The sequence below is a fragment of the Hemitrygon akajei genome, chromosome 8 (assembly GCF_048418815.1).
Source record: "Hemitrygon akajei chromosome 8, sHemAka1.3, whole genome shotgun sequence".
Lineage (NCBI taxonomy): Eukaryota > Metazoa > Chordata > Chondrichthyes > Myliobatiformes > Dasyatidae > Hemitrygon > Hemitrygon akajei.
The window spans coordinates 117,368,996-117,391,390 of NC_133131.1; the positions used below are offsets into that span (position 1 = coordinate 117,368,996).

General features: G+C 39.9%; 1 protein-coding gene across 1 annotated transcript in view; it reads left to right on the plus strand.

Annotated features, from left to right (window-relative positions):
• The window catches only part of kcnh8 (potassium voltage-gated channel, subfamily H (eag-related), member 8), a 452,674-nt gene that overhangs the window by 163,807 nt on the left and 266,472 nt on the right, over positions 1-22,395 (plus strand). Inside the window, exon 2 of the mRNA XM_073054437.1 lies at positions 13,286-13,519. Coding sequence (XP_072910538.1) covers positions 13,286-13,519 — 234 coding nt within the window. The remainder of the gene's footprint in view (positions 1-13,285; positions 13,520-22,395) is intronic.

Sequence of the window (22,395 nt, forward strand, 5' to 3'; positions counted from 1 at the left end):
GATGGCATCCATTATTAAGGACAGCCACCAACAAAGACATGCCCTGTTGTCATTGCTACCATCAGGGAGGAGGTACAAGTGCCTGAAGACAAACACTCAATGTTTTAGGAACAGCTTCTTCCATTCCAACATCAGACTTCTGAATTGACCATGAACCTATGAACACTATCTCATCATTTTTGCTCACTTCTTACACTACATATTTAATTCATTTTTATATATATTTCTTATTGTAATGTACAGTATTTAATGTATTGCTCTGTACTGCTGCCATAAAACAAACATGTCTGTGATAATGAAACTGATCTGAGTCTGAGATTTGCAGAGAACAGCTTAAAATGAGTCACTGTGCTCCAAAACCATCAAAATAAACTGATAACTATTATAAACTAAATAAACCAAATAAAGTTCTGTTTCTAACAATCCCTTCCAGCAATCTTCTCATCATTGATGTAAGGTTTCCGTCCTGTAATTCTCTGGCTTAAATAAAGACACAATATTAGTCATTCTCCAGTCTTCCTGTACCTCACTTGCAGCTGGTGAAGCTACAAAAATCTATGCCAACACCGTAGCAATATTGTGCTCACTTCCCATGACATCCCTGGACACACTTCGACAGGTGCTGGGGATTATCCACCTTCACGTATTTCAGGACCTCCCACAACACTCTGGTGAGACTGCACTTAGAGTATTGTGTTCAATTCTGGTCACCTCATTGTAGAAAGGATGTGGAAGCTATGGAGAGGGTGCAGAGGAGATTTACCAGGATGTTGCCTGGTTTGGAGAACAAGTCATATGAAGCAAGGTTACCAGAGCTGGGACTTTTCTCTTTGGAGCATAGAAGAATGAGAGGGGACTTGATAGAGGTCTACAAGATTATGAGCGGCATAGATAGGGTGGATAGTCAGTACCTGTTTCCCAGGGCACCAATAGCAAACACCAGATGGCATATGTACAAAATTAAGGGAGGGAAGTTTAGGGGAGACATCAGGGGTAAGTTTTTTACACAGAGGGTTGTGAGTGCCTGGAATGACTTACCAGGGATGGTGGTGGAGGCTAAAACATTGGGGGTATTTAAGAGCCTCTTGAACAGGCACATGGATGAAAGAAAAATGGAGGGTTATGGGGTAGTGTGGGCTTAGTACTTTTTTTAAGGATTATATGGGTCAGCACAACATGGAGGGCTGAAGGGCCTGTACTGTGCTGTAGTGTTCTATGGTTCTATGATTCTAACATAAGAACATAAGAACATAAGAGATAGGAGCAGGAGTAGGCCAATCGGCCCCTCAAGCCTGCTCCGCCATTCAACCTCCGCATGCAGGTCTTGCGCTTTAGTGCAACAGGAACATGCTGATCCTGAACTCTTCCTATCACACTGTTTTGAAAGCTTCTCACTTCCCAGGCAACTGTTTACCTCTAACCTATTTTCATTTTACATCTGATCAAATATCTAGTCCTGAAAATATATATTTCAGTTGAAAACTTAAAAAAAAATTTGATCCAGAATAACTAGTTTCATGCATTTGGTGAGTTGATATTGTGCTAGAGGCATAGGGATATAAAGCACTCTAACACAGGATCAGATCTTACAGGCCATCTAGTCCATACCAAACTATTACTCTGCTTATTCTCATCAACCTGCTCCTGGACACTCTTCCCAACCATGTACTTATCCAAACTTCTCTCAAGTGTTGAAATCGAACCCGCATCTCCACTTCCACTGATAGCTGACTGCACACTCTCACCACCCTCTGAGTGAAGAGGTTCCCCCTTATGTTCTCCTATGCACCTTTCACCCTTAACCCATGACCTCTAGTTTCAATCATCCAGAAGGTTAAGATGCATGGGATCCATGGCGAATTGGCCGTTTGGATTCAGAACTGAATTACCCATAGAAGAAAGAGTGTAGCGGTCAAAGGAAATTATTCTAGCTTGAGGTTTGTTATTCGTGTTGTCCTACTGTTTGTAATACATATGGAAGACCTGGATGAAAATGTAGATGGGTGGGTTAGTAAGTTTGCAGATGATACAAAGATTGGTGATGTAGTGGATAGTGTAGACACACTGGCAAAGAATACAATGGGATGATGTGAAGTGTTACATCTTGGGAGGTCGAATGTAAAGGGGCATGAAAGGGCCAGTTGATAGGGTGGTTGAGAAGGCAAATGGCATGCTTGCCTTTATTTCGTCGAAGCATTGTTGTTCATGTGAAAATAATTCTGCCACCTGACAGATGCTAGTGTTAAAAATTGAAAACAAACAATTTGAAAAACAAAAATAAACCTGCAGATTCTAGAAATCAAAAATCTTTGAAATATTCCAAAGTACAGCAGCATTATCGCAGACAGTTTTCTTTTTAGACCCTTCTTCAGAATAAGATTTTGACTCAAAATCCTGATACATTTGAATATGTTGTTTATGTGTCTTAGATCTCCTTAGAATACTTAGTTCCCCGATTTTACAAGAAGTGCTAGTCATTTCTGTGTGCAGACATTGTGAATAATTTGTCTTTTTTATTGTTATCAGGATTTGAGTCACACTGACAAGGCTACTGATTGTTCGTCCATATTTGACCTGGGAAATCACATTTTTTAGCAATTATTTGCTATTGAGCTGCTGACTTTCTGGTGCAACTCAAAGAATGCTGAATACCAACCATGATACATGAGTCGTGTGAGCCACGCTGAGTAACGTTGTCAGGATCCCTCCTATGTTTATTCCTGTCAGCAGCAGTTATTTCCCAATTCGTCATAGTCTTTGACTTTCTATTCCTGGCTCTTCACCTGTGCAGCACTGTTGGTTTGGTGATTGGATGAGATAGGAAGGGATTTTTGAACTTGTCTCTAAATATTTGGAAAGCACTGCCTGATTCCAAACACCTCCCTCTCAAGCACTCTTTGTGCATTTCAGGCAGCTCATTGCCTTAAGGTTTTGTAGAATATGTATGAATTAATTTGTTCATTGGTTAGAGTAGCTGCTAACTATATCATGAGCATCACAAAAAGATGCTGGAAGAGCTCAGAGAATGGAGGGAAATGTACGGTTGATGTTTCAGGTCAAGACCCTTCATTCTTGTCCAGATGAAGCGTCACAACTTGAAAGACCATTTCCCTTTATCGATGTGGCTTATTGACCTGAGTTCCTCTGGCATCTTTATTATTGCTTCAGATTTCCAGCATCTGCAGTCTCTTGTGTATATATATCATGAGCTTCAAATTTCCCCTTTTGTTAAATATTTGGCTTTGTATGATCATGTTCAATTGATAGGCAGGATAAGACCAGTTGGTCAGCACAGCTAGTGGCACAGCATGACAGCTAGAAATTGTGACTAAGTATTTCTCTGAGGCTCACCTACATCTCAACCCAAAGACATGTGAAGGTGCAAAAGCCTGGCGCCAATAATAGGAAAATATATTCCAGGAATTCTCACTCTGCTGCCCTTTAAACAATTTAAATTATCCAGAAGATCGCATGGGCAATGTTTTATTTTAAATTTTAAAGAGTTAGTCTCCCCTGGGTTTCCCACCAGAATTTGCTTTCTTTATACATGAGCATTGATAACAACTATTTGCTGTCCAAGCATTGTTTTTAGACAAGCAATTGTACAAATACTGAACAAGAATAGGACAGAGGAGTGGGTAGGCAAAGAGTGTGGGTGGCTCTGTTGGTAAAAAAAATGAGATCAAGTCCTTAGAAAGAGGTGACATAGGATAAGAAGATGTAGAATTTATGTGGGTAGAATTTAGAAACTGCAAGGGTAAAATGGCTCTGATGGGAGTTATATACTGGCTCCACACAGTAGCCAGGATGTGGGATATAAAATTGAATGGGAAGTAGAAAAGGTAAGTAATAAAGGCAACACGTACAAAAAAGCTGGATTAACTCAGCAGGTCAGGCAGCATCCTGCTGAGTTCATCCAGCTTTTTTCTACGTCTTGATTTGACCACAGCATCTGCAGTGTACTTTATGTTTAAGAAATAAAGGCAATTTCATGATAGTCATGGGGGGATTTCAGTATGCAGGTAGATTGAAAAATCAGGTTGGTGGTAGGTCACAAAAAAGGGAATTTGCAGAATGCCGATGAGATAGCTTTTTAGAGAAGATTGTGCTTGAGCTCACCAGGGAAAAGCAATTCTAGATTGGGTAATGAACCAGATTTGATACCAGAGCTTAAGGAAAAGGAACCAATAAGAGAAAATGATCATAATATGATAGAATTCACCTTGCAGTTAAAGAGGGAGAAGATAAAGGCAAATGTGTCAGTATTGCAGTGGAATAAAGAGAATTACAGAGGCATGAGAGAGGAGCTAGCCAAATTTTATTGGAGGGGTTCACTAGCAGGATAACAGAAGAACAGCAGTGGCTGGAGTTTCTGGGGGCGATTCAGAAGGCACAAGATAAATATATCGATCAAAGATGAAGTATTCTAAAGGGAAGATGAGGCAACCATAGTTGACAAGGGAAGTTAAAAACAGCTTAATAACAAAAGAGAGGGGTTATAGTATAGGAAAAATTATTGAGAAGTTAGAGGATTGGGATGCTTTTCAAAAACCAACAGAAGGCTACTAAAAAAACATAAGGAGATAAAAGATGAAATATGAAGGGAAGATAGTCAAAAACACCAAAGAACATGCTGGAAGTTTTTTAGATATATGAAGAGTAAAAGAGTGGATATTGGACTGCTGGAAAATTATGCTGGACAGGTAGTAATGGAACACAAAGAAATGGTGGTCAAACTTAATTAAAAGTTTTGTGTCAGTCTTCACTGTGGAAGGCACTAACATTATGCCAGAAATTCAAGAGTGGCAGTAGGGAGAAGAAGTAAGCATAGTTGCTATTACTAAGGAGAATGTGCTTAGGAAGCTAAAAGGTCTGAAGGTGGATAGGTAACCTGGAGCAGATGGACTACACCTCAGGATTCTGAAAGAGGTGTCTGAAGAGATTGAGGAGACATTAGTAATGATCTTTCAAGAATCACTAGATTCTGGAATGGTTCTAGAGGGCTGGAAAATCGCAAATATCACTCCATTCTTTAAGAAGGGAGAGAGGCAGAAGAAAGGAAACTCCAGGCCAATTAGCGTGATTGAACTGGTTGGGAAGATATTGGAGTCCATTATTAAGGATGAGGTTCTGGTGAACTTGAAGGTGCAGGATAAAGTAGACCAAGTCAGCATAGTTTCCGTAAGGGGAAATCTTACATGACAAATCTGTTGGAACGCTTTGAGGAAATAACAGGTAGAATAGTCAATGAATGTTGCTTACTTGGACTTTCAGAAGATGTTTGACAAGTCGTTGCACATGAGGCTGCTTAACAAGATAAAAGTCTGTGGTATTATGGGAAAGGTACTAGCTTGTATAGAAGATTTGCTGATTGGCAGGATGTAGAGTCAGAATAAAAAGAGCCTATTCTGGTTGGCTGCTGGTGACAAGTGGTGTCCCATAAGAGATGGTATTGGAACCACTTGTTTTCCTGATCTATGTCAATGATGTGGATGACTGAATTGTGGCCAGGTTTGCAGATGATAATCAATATAGGTGGAGGGGCACTTAGTGTTGAGGAACCACCTGTACAGATGGGGCGGTTTACATCTGAACTGGAGGGGGACTAATTTCCTTGTGGGAAGATTTGTTAATGTTGCTTGGTGAAGTTTAAAATAGAGTTGCAAAGGGATGGGAACCACAGTGCCAGAACAGTTAGTGGAGAGGTTATGGGGGCAGACCTTAAACAGAGTTAAGAATCAAAAGTTTGGGCATCTTGCCACTAGTGTCCTGTGCTGCATATATGTCAATGCAATAATTATCATAGGAAAGGAAGATAACAGTGTTGAAGATAAGGTTGCTGGTTTACAAGCAGGGGCAATGTGTAGTGAAGGGTGGCTGTTGATAGGGAAAAAATTGAAAAGGGTGAATACCAGATTGAAGGTGTTATATTTGCATGTGTGCAGTATACAGAGTAAGGTAGGTGAACTTATAGCACAGTTGCAGATTGGCAGGTTTGACTTTGTAGGCATCACTGAATCATGGCTGAAAGATGATTATAGCTGGGAGCTTAATGTCCAAAGATACATATTGTATTGAAAGGACAGGCAGGAAGGCACAGGGAGCAGTGTTACTCTGTTGGTTAAAAAGTGAAATCAAATAATTGGAAAGAGGTCATATAGGGTTGGAGAATGTTTAATCATTTTCGATAGAGCTAAGGAATTGCAAGATCCTGATGGGACTTGTATACAGATCCCCAAAGAGTAGTAAGGATGAGATCCACAAATTACGATGGGAGATGGAAAATGCATAGCAAAAAGCTATGTTACAATAGTCATGGGGGATTTCACTATGCAGATAGTTTGGGAAAATCAGGTTGATGCTGGTTACCTGTATGGGAAATTTCCAATGTGCCTACGAGATGGCTTTTTAGAGCAGGTCATGGTTAAGCCAACAAGGGAATCAGCTATTCTGGATTGGGTGTTGTGCATTGAACCAGGATTAATTTGAGTAAGGTAAAAAAAGAACACTGAGGAGCAAGTGATCATAATATGATCAAATTCACTCTGAAGTTTGAGAATGAGAACTAAAGTCAGATGCATCAGTACTACAATGGAAAAAGGGAATTACAGATGCATGAGAGAGGAATTGCCCAAATTGGAGATTTGGGCCAAGAACACTGGCAGGGATGACAGCAGAGCAGCAACAGCTGGAATTTCTGGAAGCAATTCAGATGACATGAGATATATAAATCCCAAAGAAGGAGAAGTATTCTAAAGGAAAGATGACACAACAGTGGTTAACAAGAGAAGTCAAAGTAAAAAAGAGGGTGTATAATAGAGCAAAAAATAGTGGGAAGTTAGAGAATGGTGAAGCTTTTAAAAACCAACAGAAGTTATTAAGAAGGTAAAGATGGAAAATGAAAGTAAACTAGCCAGTAATATTAAAGAGGATACCAAAAGCTTCTTTGGATACTAAAGTGTGAAAGAGAGGCAAGAGTAAATATCAGACTGCTTGAAAATGATGCTGGAGAGGTAGTAATAGGAGACAAGGAAATGGTGGACAAACTGAATAAATATTTTGCATCAATCTTCATTGTGGAAGGTACTAGCTGTATGGTGGAAATTTCAGGTGTCAGGGATCATGAAGTGTGTGAAGTTACCATTACTTGAGAGAAGGTTCTTGGGGAAACTAAAAGGGCTGGAAGAGGATAAGTCACCTGGACCAGAAGGTGTACAGACTAGGTTCTGAAAGAGGTGGCTGAAGAGATTGTGAAGGCATCAGTAATGATCTTTCTAGAATCACAAGATCCTGCAATGGTTCTGGAAGACTGGAAAATTGTAAATATCAAGAAGAGAGAGAAGCAAAAGAAAGGAATTTATAGGTCAGTTAGTCTGATCTCAGTGGTTGGGATGATGTTGGTCAAATACTAAGGATGACGTCTCAGGGTACTTGGTGGCACATGATAAAAAGGCTGAGGTCAACATGGTTTCCTCAAGGAAAAATTCTGCCTGACAAATCTGTTGGAATTCTTTAAAAGAATAACAGGCAAGCTAGACAAAGGAGAATTGGTTGATGTTTTGTACTTGGATTTTCAGGAGGCCTTTGACAAGGTGCCTCATATGACGCTACTTAACAAGTTATGAGCCCATGGTATTACAGGGAAAATTCTAGCACGGATAAAGCAGTGCCTGATTGGCAGGAGGCGAAGAGTGGGAATAAGTTATGCTTTTTTTCTGGTTAGCTGTCGGTGACTAGAGGTGTTCCACAGAAGTCTTTGTTAGGACCAGTTTGTTTTTTGTTATATGTCAATGATTTGGATGACAGAATTGATGACTTTGTTGAAAGTTTGCAGACAATATGAAGATAGGTGGAGGGGCAGGTAGTTTTGAGGAAGTTGAGTGGTTACATAAGGACTTAAAAAGATTAGGAGAATGGGCAAAGAAATGGCAGGTACAATACAATGTTGGGAAGTGTATCGCCATGCACTATTGGAGAAGAAATGAAAGATTTCACTATTTTCTAAATGGAGAGAAAATACAAAAAAACTGAGGCTCAAGGGGAGTTGGACTCCTTGTGTAGGATTCTCTAAAGAATTAATCTGTTATAAGGAAGGCAAATGTGGTGTTACCATTCATTTCAAGAGGACTCAAAAATAAAAGCAAAGCTGTAATGTTGAGAATTTATAGAACACATTTATAAAGTGAGGTCTCACTTGAAGTATTGTGAGCAGTTTTGGGCCCCTTATCTTAGAAAGGATGTGCTGAAACTGGAGAGGGTTCAAAGTAGGTTCACAAAAATGATTCTAGGATTGAATGGCCTGTCATATGAAGAGTGTTTGATGGTGCTAGGCCTTTATCCACTAGAATTCAAAAGAATGAGGGGTGACCTCATTGAAAACTATTGAATTGTGAGAGGCCCTTATAAATTGGATGTGGAGAAGATTTTTTAATGACCAGAGGACACAGCCTCAGAATAGAGGGGTGTCCCTTTATTACAGAGATGAGGAAGAATTTCTTTATTGAGAGAGTGGTGAATCTGTGGAATTCTCACCCACAGGCAGCTGTGGGGGCCATGTCTTTATGTATATTTGAGGCCGAGGTTGATAGATTCTTGATTAGTCAGGGCATGAAGGGATATGGGGAGAAGGCAGAAGATTGGATCTGACAGGAAAATTGGATCAGCTATGATGAAATGGTAGAGCAGTCTTGATGAGCCAAATAGCCTAATTCTGCTCCTATATCTTGTGATCTTATGGTCTTATGGAATCATGAAATCAGTTGAAGGACTTAAACAGATTGGGGAAATGGGCATAGAAGTGACAGATGGAATATAATATAGGGAAGCATGTGGTCTTACACTATGGTACCGTAAGAACTCCTCCTCATCTCTGTTCTAAATGGATGTCCTTGCATTATGAAGCTGTACACTCTAGTCCTAGACTCACCCAGAGTAGGAAATATCCTCTCCACATCCACTCTATTTAGGCCTTTCAATATTCAATAGGTTTCAATGAGATTCCATTCTGGGTATTAGTCTAACAAACAATTTCTGAGCTGCTTGCAACACATTATCATCCTTAAATAAGGAGACTCCTGGTCTTTAGATATAGAGTAGACACTTCAAATGTAATCTCGCCAATACTTTTTGCAACATGAGCATAACCCTTCGACTCTTTTATTCACTTCCATTAAAATATACAATAATATTGTATTACAACATAGAAAAGTGCAGCACACTACAAGTCATTCAGCCCACAATATTGTGCTGACCATTTAATCTACTCCAAGATCAATCTCACTCTTACCTCCCATAAAGCCCTTCATTTTTTAGCTTGATGCACTGACAAACTTTTGTGAATCATGTGATGAGACACCCAGATTTCTCTGCATTGAATTATTTATTTTTGGATTCCATGTTTCTTTTTAAAAAAATTTTGCTGCAAAAAAGACATCATCAATTTTTTCCATGACATCCTTCCTGCACTAGTTATTGCACCACCCACAGAAGTGGCTGAAAATCTCCGACACAAATGTATGTGGCTCGGCTCGTAAAGCTACTATCTCTCAGTTCCAGAGAACTGAGCACAGGTGCTGTCTATGTGGAGTTTGCCCATTCTGCCTGTGACTGGCAGGGGTTAATGTAGGAACACGTGTAAATGGGCTGATTGATGGTCAGCATAGACTCAGTTAGGTGACATATCTGCTTCTCTGCTGTATCCCCTGTGATACTGAGGGGATCATTGGCCATTACTAACTTTGTTCCCTGTGCTGCATCCCCTGTGATACTGAAGGGATCATTGGCCATTACTAACTTTGTTCCCTGTGCTGCATCCCCTGTGATACTGAAGGGATCGTTGGCCATTACTAACTTTGTTCCCTGTGCTTTATCCCCTGTGATACTGAAGGGATCATTGGCCATTACTAACTTTGTTCCCTGTGCTTTATCCCCTGTGATACTGAAGGGATCATTGGCCATTACTAACTTTGTTCCCTGTGCTGTATCCCCTGTGATACTGAAGGGATCATTGGCCATTACTAACTTTGTTCCCTGTGCTGTATCCCCTGTGATACTGAAGGGATCATTGGCCATTGCTAACTTTGTTCCCTGTGCTGTATCCCCTGTGATACTGAAGGGATCATTGGCCATTACTAACTTTGTTCCCTGTGCTGTATCCCCTGTGATACTGAAGGGATCATTGGCCATTACTAACTTTGTTCCCTGTGCTGTATCCCCTGTGATACTGAAGGGATCATTGGCCATTACTAACTTTGTTCCCTGTGCTGTATCCCCTGTGATACTGAAGGGATCATTGGCCATTACTAACTTTGTTCCCTGTGCTGTATCCCCTGTGATACTGAAGGGATCATTGGCCATTACTAACTTTGTTCCCTGTGCTGTATCCCCTGTGATACTGAAGGGATCATTGGCCATTACTAACTTTGTTCCCTGTGCTGTATCCCCTGTGATACTGAAGGGATCATTGGCCATTACTAACTTTGTTCCCTGTGCTGTATCCCCTGTGATACTGAAGGGATCATTGGCCATTACTAACTTTGTTCCCTGTGCTGTATCCCCTGTGATACTGAAGGGATCATTGGCCATTACTAACTTTGTTCCCTGTGCTGTATCCCCTGTGATACTGAAGGGATCATTGGCCATTGCTAACTTTGTTCCCTGTGCTGTATCCCCTGTGATACTGAAGGGATCATTGGCCATTGCTAACTTTGTTCCCTGTGCTGCATCCCCTGTGATACTGAAGGGATCATTGGCCATTGCTAACTTTGTTCCCTGTGCTGTATCCCCTGTGATACTGAAGGGATCATTGGCCATTACTAACTTTGTTCCCTGTGCTGTATCCCCTGTGATACTGAAGGGATCATTGGCCATTGCTAACTTTGTTCCCTGTGCTGCATCCCCTGTGATACTGAAGGGATCATTGGCCATTGCTAACTTTGTTCCCTGTGCTGTATCCCCAATGATACTGAAGGGATCATTGGCCATTACTAACTTTGTTCCCTGTGCTGCATCCCCTGTGATACTGAAGGGATCATTGGCCATTGCTAACTTTGCTGCCCTGCTTTTGTGTGGGGTGTTTGCAAATTATTGACCTATCATTGGTTTTGATGATATTGACACTGAACTATTAAATGCAACAACATCCTTACAGCAAGATTTTGAAATCTAATTACCACTTTGAAATTCTGCATTAGTTACAAATGAGTTTTATTTTAAGTTCTGGCTGGAAGTTTAGGTAACTACCTGAAAAATAATCCCTTTCTTGGAATTTCTGATGACAAAATCTTAATTATTTTTTCAGAAATTAGGCTGCAATTTACAGCAGTAAAATTCATTATGACAAAATCTCTTCAAGGGTTGCTGAGAATATTTAATCAGAATGAAGAACGCATCCTTTAAAATGGAAATATAGTTCCATCACATTATCCTCTCACTTTACAATAAAACAAATATGTCAAAGCAGGGTTTAATAAACATTTGATTGCTCTCATCTCAGTCATTTTAGGAAAGAAGATTTTTTTAAATCAATCTTATCCCAAGACATTTGGCTGAGGAATTTTGATCGACTTTCTGTTTTTGAAACGACTCTCACAAAGGCATCAGCATTATTTTGATCTCAGCAGAGGGCTGCGGGAATTCAGAAGGGGAAGTTTAGAGGGGAAATGAAGGGTTACAGAATTTAGATGTCAGATGTCTCAAAATTATACCTCAGAGAAAGGGAAAATATGTATGTTTCTCCTTTATTCAGAGCTTTCAAAAGGTAAAACAATGCTATTTTAAAAGTAGCTGTGTTATTAGCTGGAAAAGATGATAATTGTTCATAAATACATTTTCACACATGTGGCAAATGCAGCTTAATTATCCAATCAAATTAGATTTGGTTTTAGTAAAATAACATTTTGATATATCATCACATTTTGTGTAATTTGAAACTTGACTCTTGAAACTGTGCTTAAACCACATGGATACTAAATCTGCGAGATGGAAGAGGTCATTATTCATCTTGAGAAGCAGGCAATCTCAGCGGAATCGGTCTGAGTCAGTGTACACTGAGATTTTATACTCCTAAGAATAAAACAATAGATGATTCAATACAATTTCAATAGTTACAACAACATATTTCAAAGTTCAAGATATATTTATTATCAAAGTGCATACATGTCACCATATACAACCCTGAGGTTCATTTTCTTGTGGGCAATCACAGTTAATACATGAAAAACAATATAATCAATGAAAGACCAAATCCCACAGGACAGACAAAAAAAAATGTGCAAAATAAAAACAAATTGTGTAAGTGCAAAAAGGAAGAGAAAAAAGAACTGATAATAGTAAATAAATAAGCAATAAATACTGAGAAATGCCAGTGTCCAAGGTGGCGCTGAGTTTTGGGCTGTTTACAAAACATCTATCATAATGATGCAAGACAATTTAGCTAAAGATGTCAGATGCCCAGTTCAACATAGCAGAATGGCAGCATGGGGGTGGGGGCAGGGGTGGATGGGTTGCTGCATGGTAGTGGAGTAGTTAGTGCAATTGCTTTACAACAGCAACAATCGCTGATCAGGACTCATTTCCTGCTGCTGTGTATAAGGAGTTTGTACATTCTCCCTGTAACCATGTACTTTACCTCCAGGTGCTCCTGCTTCCTCCCACATTCCAAAGATATACGGTTGGGGTTAGTGAGTTGTGGGAGTTCTGCGTTGCCACCGCAAGCATGGTGCCCCTAGCACAATTCTCGGACTGTGTTGGTTGTTGACACAAAACAATGATTTCACTGGATTCCTGAAGGATAATCCTATGTCTAATAATCTCCAACAATGATGTGTAGTAGCGTCTGAGACTCTGGGCCAATGGTTCAGACTTTGCAATTTACCCGTTGGATTCCTCATCCTGTTGCGGAGGGATTAGTTTCAACAATTAGGCAACAAGTAATATTGTTATGGCAGGATAGTAGAAGTTATTCCAGATGGATAGTCACATAAAACAAAATGCTATTATTTGCTGGAAACCCAAAAGAGGATAATTAAGCAGCTCGGGTAAAGGAGTTAACATTTGAAGTCAAAGACCTTTTATTAGGGTGATCAAGTTAACTCTGCCTTCCTCACTATAAATGTGTGGCCTTCATTAGCCATAGTCTTTTTTCATCAAACAATTCTATCTTTCTAAGCTCCTGAAGTAGTATGTTAATTCACAGCTTTGTAGCAGTTAACTATGCAGAGACCAACACAGCAATGTCAAAGACCTACCATTTCTAATCTACTTTCTTATCTCTGTTCTTTTCTAGATAGTAATTTTATCCTTGCAAATGCTCAAGTGGCAAAGGGGTTCCCTATAGTTTACTGCTCAGATGGCTTCTGTGAACTCACTGGATTTGCCCGCACTGAAGTTATGCAGAAAAGTTGCAGCTGCAAGTTTTTATATGGTGCTGAAACAAATGAGCAGATAATTCTTCAGATCGACAAAGGTTTGGATGAAAAGACAGAATTCAAGGGAGACATCATGTTTTACAAGAAAAACGGTAAGAATTCAGATAACTGATCAAAAAAGCCCTGAAAAGAAAATCATTCTTTGTTAGGTATGCTATCAAATGGTATTGCAAAGTATATAATGCAGTTCCAGTAATGCAATTATTATCCAATTAAAATGCCTTGCTGCTCAAAAACAAGTAGTTTTAGAAGTTTCATGTCTTCACCCTGCATATGTGCATTTCATATTGCATTTATCAGTTTGTTGCCAATTTATACTTTCAATAAATCTACTGAATTTTTTATCCTTGCCTTATTTTAGGTACCATTGTACCAATAAAAAGGTAATGGTGACAGTGTATAATAACAAGGTACATTATGCAACCACTGCTCTGACAATAGTCGTTACTAATTTGTGATTTAGGTGTATTTACATTTATATTTAAGGTCTGATTACATATAGAATGCAATTTTGATGAGCAAAGACTTGGGTGCAGAAATCATATCTTGTTAAAATGACATAGCCCAGGGAACTGTGACAGTTTAATCTGTGTCACAGAGGACAGGATTTTGTCCAGTTTACCAATTATGCACAAAAAAGGCACCATCGACATGATTCCTGAGATCTTGGCTCGGTTATGCAGGTGAACTCTGTATTTAATTATTTAAGTTACAGAAATTCACCCTTACAGAATTCACAAATCATTACCCCAAAAAACAGAATAAATACATCCTCATGGAATTTAAATAAATAAATAAACACAAACATTATTGTTTTCATTTCTCATTTCTTGGCACATACGCTGGTGATACAACTTTGTGTTACAGAAAGTTATGATATAGACCATTTTCTAAGAGTACAATAACCCTCCCCTCATAATATGGGTTTCGCCTGTAGATAAATCTTCATGTAATTTAGGGTGTCTGCTCTGAACCATGATTTTATTCCACCATGAATTTATTCACTGGCACAACAGGGTCATGGACTCTTAGGGCCTACTCCTACTTCTGATATTCATGGAAGTTGTTCCAAAGAATCAGTTCCATCTGACAGATTGTATGTGGCATTGATGGAGGCCAGTCAGTTGATCGAGTTCACTGTCAATTGTTGACTCAGAGTCAAAATCCATTTTATTATTATATGTATAAGTCCATGTATGCATAGGTGCAACAAAATTATTACTTGCAGTAACATCATGGGAACATAACATATACGCAGCATTCTCAAGAAAAAACATAAATCGTAGATTATCAACAATTTTTCAAAAAAGAACACAATCAGAAGAATACAATTAAAACCTGAAAAATACAAAGTTCATTATCGTGCAAGAGATTAAAGTGGTCACAGTGTTGCTAAGCTGTTGTGCTGGTTGATTCAAGAACCTATCTCAAGTAGCTATTCATGAAACTAGTGGTGTGGAACTTCAGTATCTCCTGCCACATGGTAGCTGTGAGAGAGTACGGTGCGAATGGTGGGGATCTTTGGTGATGGATGTTGCCTTCCTGAGGCAGAGCTTCCTATAGGTATTACTGATGGTGGGAAAGACATCTCAGTGATATATTAGACTAAGACCATAAGACAAAAGAGCAGAATTAGGCAACTCGGGCCATCAAGTCTGCTCCACCATTCCATCATGGCTGACTTATCATTCCTCTCAACCCCATTCTCCTGTCTTCTCCCCGTAACCTCTGACACCCTGACTAATCAAGAACCTATCAACCTCCACTTTAAATATACTCAAATATTCTCAATGATTTGGCCTCCACAGCCAGACTTGGCAATGAACTCCACAGATTCGCCACACTCTAGCTAAGTAAATTCCTTTTCATTTCTGTTCTAAATGAACATCCCTCTATTCTGAGGGTATGCCCTCTGGTCCTAGACATCCACTATAGTAAACATCCTTTCCAAATCTGCTCTATCTAGGCCTTTCAACATTTGATAATTTTCAATGAGATCCCCCCTCATTCTTTTAAACTCCAGTGAGTACAGGCCCTGAACCATCAAACACTCCTCATCCGCTAACACTATTATTCCTGGAATCATTCTCATGTACCTGCTCTGGACCCTCTCTAATGCCAGCACATCTTTTCTTAGATAAGGGCCCAAAAATGCTTACAGTACTCCAAATGTAGTCCAGATTCGCAGATTCACATTCTTGATCTTAAATTCTGTCCTCTCGAAATGAATGCTAACATTGCCTTCCTTAACACTAACTCAGCCTGCAAGCTAATGTTTAGGGAATCCCCTCGCACCTCTGATTTTCAAATATTCTCCCTGTTTAGAGAATAGTTTACACTTTCATTCCTTCCACCAAAGTACATGACCATACACTTCCCTACACTATATTCCACCTGCCACTTCTTTGCCCAGTCTCCTAATCTATCCAAATCCTTCAACAGACTCATTGCTTCTTCAATACTACCTGCCCCTCTGCCTATCTTTGTATCATCTGTAAACTTGGCCCCAAAGCCATCAATTCCATCATCCAAATCATTGACATATGCACAACGTGTAAAGGAGCAGTCCCAAAATCAACTCCTGTGAAACATGACTATTCACCAGTAGCCAACCAGTGTAGGCCCCTTTTATTCTGAATCTTTGCCTCCTACCAGTCAGCCAATCTTCTAGCCATGTGAGTACCTTTCCTGTAATACCAGGGGCACTTACCTTGTTAAGCAGCCTCAATGCAGCAACTTGTCAAAGACCATCTGAAAATCCAGGTGTACAACGTCCTCTGACTCTCCTTTCTCTTCCGGTCAGATTTTTCAGGCAAGATTTCCCTCAAGGAAATCATGTTGACTTAGACCTACTTTATCACATGCCTTCATGAATCTCAAAACCTCACCATTAGCAACGGACTTCAACATCTTCCCAACCACAGAAGTCAACGCTAATTAGCCTATAATTTCCTTTCTTCTGCCCCCCCCCCCTTTCTTAAAGAGCGGAGTGACATTTGCAATTGTCCAGTCCTTCGGAAACATTCCAGAATTTAAGGTTCTTGAAAGATCGTTAATAATGCCTCCATAATTTCTTCGGGTACCTCTTTCAGAATACTGAGGTGTAGTCTATCTGGTCTAGACCTTTCAGCTTCCCAAGTACCTTCTCCTTGGTAAGAACAGCTACACTCATTTCTTCTACCCACTGACACTCTCGAATTGCTGACACACTTCTAGTGTCTTCTACAGTGAAGACTGACGAAAATACTTATTAAGTTTGTCCTCCATTTTTTGTTCCCCATTACTCTTTCTCCAGTGTCATTTTACAGCTATTCAAAATCCACTTTTACATCTCTCTCTTTCCCTTTGTATATAAGATGTATGAGTGTGTGTGTATGTATATATATATATATATAAAGAACTTTTTGTATCTTCCTTTATATTATTGTCTAGCTTACCTTCATATTTTATCATTTGTTTTCCCATGGTTTTCTTTGTTGCTTTCTGTTGGTTTTTAAAAGCTTCCCAATCCTCAACTTCCCACTAATTTTTGCTACATTGACATCCTTTGTCAACTACGGTTGCCTCATTCTCCTCTTAGAATACTTCTTTACCTTTGGGATGTATCTATTCTACGCCTTCCAAGTTGTTCCCAGAAACTCCAGCCATTGCTGTTCTGCCATCATCCCTGCTGGTTGGATCGTGTCAGTTAATAAACAGGAGCAAAGCAGCCATTGCTGGAGTGCACAGTGTTAGAGTGCTGACGCTTTGGCTCAACAGCACGGGCTAGAATGTAAGTGGAGGTAAAATGACTGTAGGAAGATAGTGGTTCAGGCACTGAAATCCTGCTCCTGTGAAATGTGAGGTTTCAGGATATCTAACAGTCCCCCTGATGATTACATCTGCAGGACATGCATCCAACTTCAGCTCCTGACTGACAAGGTCAAGGAACTGGAACTGACGCTGGAGCTGGATGCACTCAGGACAATCCGGGAGGCTGAAAATTTCATAGAGGAGCCTTTTACTGAGGTGATTACACCCGGAATGTAGGGTTCAGATAGTAGACGGCTGACCACCAGGGGATGTAAGCAGAGGAGAAAGCAGTCAGTGCAGGGATCCTCTGTGGCCATTACCCTTAGCAACAAGTATACCCCTTTGGATACTGCTGGGGGAGGGTGACCTATCAGGAACAACCAGGCCAGTGGCTGATTCTGTGGTGGTGAAAGAGAAGTCAGGATGGTGTGTGCTGTCTCCCAGGTGCTAAGGTCCAGGATGCCTCAGTGCAGCTACAAAAGATTCTCAAGAAGAAGGGTAAGTAGCCAGAAGTTGTCGCCCATATTAGCGCCAATGACACAGGTAGAAAGGGGCAAGAGGTGTGTTCAGTGAGTTAGTGAAGAGGCAGAAGAGTGGGAGCTCCAAGGTCGTCTTGTTTTTAATGTAAATTGCAAGCAAAAGTCAAATCTGAAGTTAAAAGGATGGCTTTACAAACAAACAACACTGTCTACAGAGCACAGACTGCTGGCCCACAGCAAAGGGCTGGCTGCTCAAGAGTTGCAGTGTAAAACCATGGGATTATGTTAATTAGCCTGCAATAAACAGTATAAATGTAAGAGAGCAGTCAGACTAGTTAAAAATGGTCAAGACACAACAGAAAGAATGATGAACTAGATGGGGTGAACTAGATTCCATTCCTCTGCCTTCAATTTCTGCGATGGACGACTTGTCTGTCAGCAACTCATTGGTACGTCTTTTTAGCTTATGGGAATCGTACCTGTGGTTTGGAAATCTTTTGTGTCTTAGAAATCGGTTGCAATTTTGAAATCTTTTATAAGATAAAAGCCCTTTTTGAATTTTAAATGTGTCTTAATAATTGTATCTAAATGTAGACATGCATCACTAAAAATAAATGAACTGTTTTTTTAAATACTTGTTAGCTGGAAGTATTTCAATGGGGGAGGGGCACCACTCAAATAGTGGTTATTCATAGCTAAACTCACCATGGAGGATAAACAGGGAAGTGATTCAGCATTTGAATAGTAAGTGTATAACCTATCTTTAGTGAGGGTACACTTTGTATAACTTCCCTTTAGCAGAGGGTACCCATAACTATCTATATCAGAAAGGGCTTAAGGTTTTTGCTTGAGTTCAGGACGTCACAGACAGCAAACCCAATAGCATCACACTTTGGGGGTGCCCTCTTGTGACCAGGTCTCACTTCTGAAGCCAAATGTCAGCAGTGAAAGTCAACGGATGAATTAGATTTGATTCTGGTTTAAACTATTATTTATGTAACTTCAAAGTTCAAAGTAAATTTATTACCTAAGTACATATATGTCACCGTATACCACCCTGAGATTCATTTTCATGCAGGCTTTTACAGTAGATACAAAGAAACACAATAGAATCAATGGAAAAAATCCACACACAAAGATGTACAAACAGCATTGTGCAAAAAAATGGCACACTGTGCAACTACAAAAAGAAAAATAAATAAACAAACAAACAAATAAATAAGTGAATCTTACTAAGAACATACGTTGCAATCCTTGAAATGAGTGCACAAGTTGTGGAATCAGTTCGGTGCTGAGGTGTGTGGAATTATCCACTCTGGTTCAGGAGCCTGAATGTTGAAGGCGAACAGCTGTTTCTGAACCTAGTGGTGTGGGACCGAGTGGAGCAGTGAGAAGAGAATATGACCAGTATGGTGGGGGTCCTCGAAGATGGATACTTCTTTCTTGTGGCAGCGCTCAGTGGTGGGGACAGATTTCCCTGTGATGGACTGGGCTTACCCATTCTTGTGCGCTGGTGTAACCACACCTGTCATGATACACTGCACTCTGCATCTATGGAAGTTTGTCAGACTTTTAGATGGCATGCTGAATCTGCACAAACATCTAAGAAAGTAAAGGCATTGCCATGCCTTCTTTGTAAGAGAACTTACGCGCTGGTCTCAGTACACATCCTCAGAAATGGTAATGCTGAGGAATTTCAAGCTGCTTATCCTCTCCATCTCTGGTTCCCTGATGAGTACAGGCACATGGACCTCTGGTTTCCTCCTCCTATAGTCAATAATCAGCTCCTTGGTTTTGCTCACATTAAGCGAGAGTTTGTTATTGTGACAGCATTTAGCCGGGTTTTTATTCTCCCTCCTATGTGCCGATTCATCTTGTTAAATATTATAAATTTCCATAACATTGTGAGGATACCTTAATTAGAATTTACATATATATCGTACTTTCATTGAATCAGTGGAATTTATTTGTATATATCTTCAAATATTTCTATTACTTTCCAAATGTTCTTTGATTGCTCTATTTTATATTTCACCTTGTGAAACAAAACACAATGTTTTTCAGGGTCTAGGGATAGTAAGAAATGCAAAGCAATAATTGCAGTTTGTGGATAATTTGATTGTGTCATGCTCTTAATCTTTGCATGACCTGGGATTTATGTTTAATGATCAAATACCACTTGAGCACCATGCATGATTATACTGTTACGAACCCCGTAACTGGGTGTCTTACCAGCAAAGATAGGAGTATCCGTTGAAGTCTGATGATACTATTTTTAACAGTATTTATTAGTAAAAATACACAAAAATAATATCAATGCAAATATACAGATAATATACATCATCAATACTAAACCTAAAAGTGCGGGTATAATAATAATCAATAAGAAATAAGCTCTATCGTTGTCTAGGGGATAATGAATTGTCCGATGGAAATATAAAGTTCAGTTCAGTTCATACAGGCTGCAGTAGTTGTTGTTCACTGTGTTGCAATTGTTGGAGAGAGAGAGAGAGTAACTTGCCGACTTTCCTTTTACGATCTTGATCCGTCTCCGTCCTTTAGCTAGACCGTTCCGTGGAGGACTCGTCACCCAGGCAAGGGTGGACACACACACAAGCCCCCACCGGTCTCGTAGCGTCTCTCCTGGTGCGTCTGAGGGGTGTTCCCCAGACCCTACTTTTATCCCCACTCAAGGGGTCTCAGCTGTCAATCAGGTTGGGATGATGCAATCCCTCAACCAGACCACTCTGGTTGCCCCCTGAGGGGTTTCAATGAATAGAACAGTACTCAATACACAATTCTTTCTCCAAGAGACAATAGCAGTAATCTCTCTCTTTGTCAATAGGAGACATTCCAACCTATGTGTATCCCTGCGTTGTCTCTCTCATCTCCCTTGATAACAGCATCAGAATAGTAGCGATTTGCGATTCTTCAAAAGTGGGGGGCATTGGCGGTTCTGTACCCTTCTGCCCATCAGAGTTGCTCCTCATTCGTAACAATACCAAGCCAGATATCATCTGCCTTCTCAGGCCATAAGGTTTTCTTGATCAGCAGAAACTGGCTGGTTGCTGAATTGGTACTTGACTTCTGAAGTACCGGTGAAATATTGTCTTTATTTTAGAAAGAAAACACGCCTTTATCTTCTTCTCCAACTGTTGGAAGCTCTCCAGCTATCTTCTCATTTAAGATCTTCTCAGCAGAATTTAGGAGTAAGCATGGGTGTGGACAAGTGTCTTTCTCAAACCTCCTGTGTGTCCATTCTGTAAAATATTGAGAACGTGCCAGGAACACAATATAAAATCCTTACCATCTACACCCCTAATCCACAATGTCCCTGCAGGGTAAACTGAAGAGGGAAGAAGTGCCTTTGTTTTTAAAACAGTGAATGTGAGGTGTTTAATTTTCAAAGTCAACTAGAAAGTCTAAACTCAGGCCATCATTACTCTCATGAATATCCACTATTTCACTGTTGAAATTTTGCAGTCTGATTTCTTTGATGGTGTCAATCAAGACGAGAGAAAAAATAATATTATCTCAGATTTAATGAGGTGCTCTTTTATCCTGAAACTATGCCGCAAGTATTAGACTATCCCTCTCATCATCTCCCCTGTCAAATCCTCAGGTTCTCAAATGTTTCACTGAAGCTATTACTATCTCTTCCAAAGAGAAGCCTGGAAATATTGGAATGATTCATGAACTGACTCATCCAGGAAAACATGTTAGCCAGAAATTGCTACATCTGCATTGTTCAGAGTTAATGACCCCTTACTGAAATTTCTGAGAGATGTTTGACTGGATAAATTGAACACACCTTCACTAATAGGTAGCAATTTTCCTCTTTGTGCTTCTTCTGATAAAGAAATAACCAACAGCAGCGACTTGAATGCTCATTTGATACCAATGGCCAGGAACTCTAATACTTCGACATCAACTTTGCCACACTTAGTGAGAAATAGAAAGGCAGCATGAGACTAGTTTAAAGGACAAAGCTATGGATACACCTTCTTCTGAAGGGAACAAACTGGAAGAGGAATTGCATATTCATGGTTGAGTTTCATTATCATGCAGTACCCTTTAATCACTTTAACATGAAATTAACACACTTGCATCATCAAAACACATGACCAAATCCTGGACGTTGTAGATGACGCCAAGGAGGGCTTCTACACCAGTTTTGAAAATATCCTAGTCCTAATTTGTTTCTTTTCTTTTCCATTTCTATGCAAAGGTCTTCAACTAAAAATTTAACACTATTTCAATTTCCAAAGTTGTTACTTGATCTACTCAGTCTCTCCAGAATTGTATGATTTACTTCAGAGATCTAGTATCTATAGTTTTATCAGAGGATCAAACTCATCACTTAATAACTGCAGTATCCTGTATCTGTAGGCAAACTTCAACCCCAGCAAAATCACACAGTTTTGTTGTTTACTCGGGCTTGGCAGGCAGTGTCACCAAGTGCAGATATGGCCCAGTGCGGAGTGAGAGACACTGAAGCAGGTCGATAGTTCACAGACTTTAATGCGAACAATGTTAAAGGGAAAAGAAAACAATAAATGCTAGGCCAAACAGGGCCGTTAACTAAAACTCTCAAATGGAAAATGAAGCCTACACTGTGGCTGAAGAGAACAACTAAGAATAAAAATGAATACCGCTAGTTTTCAGAGTCGACAGTCCAGTTTCTCAGGCAAGGTGGA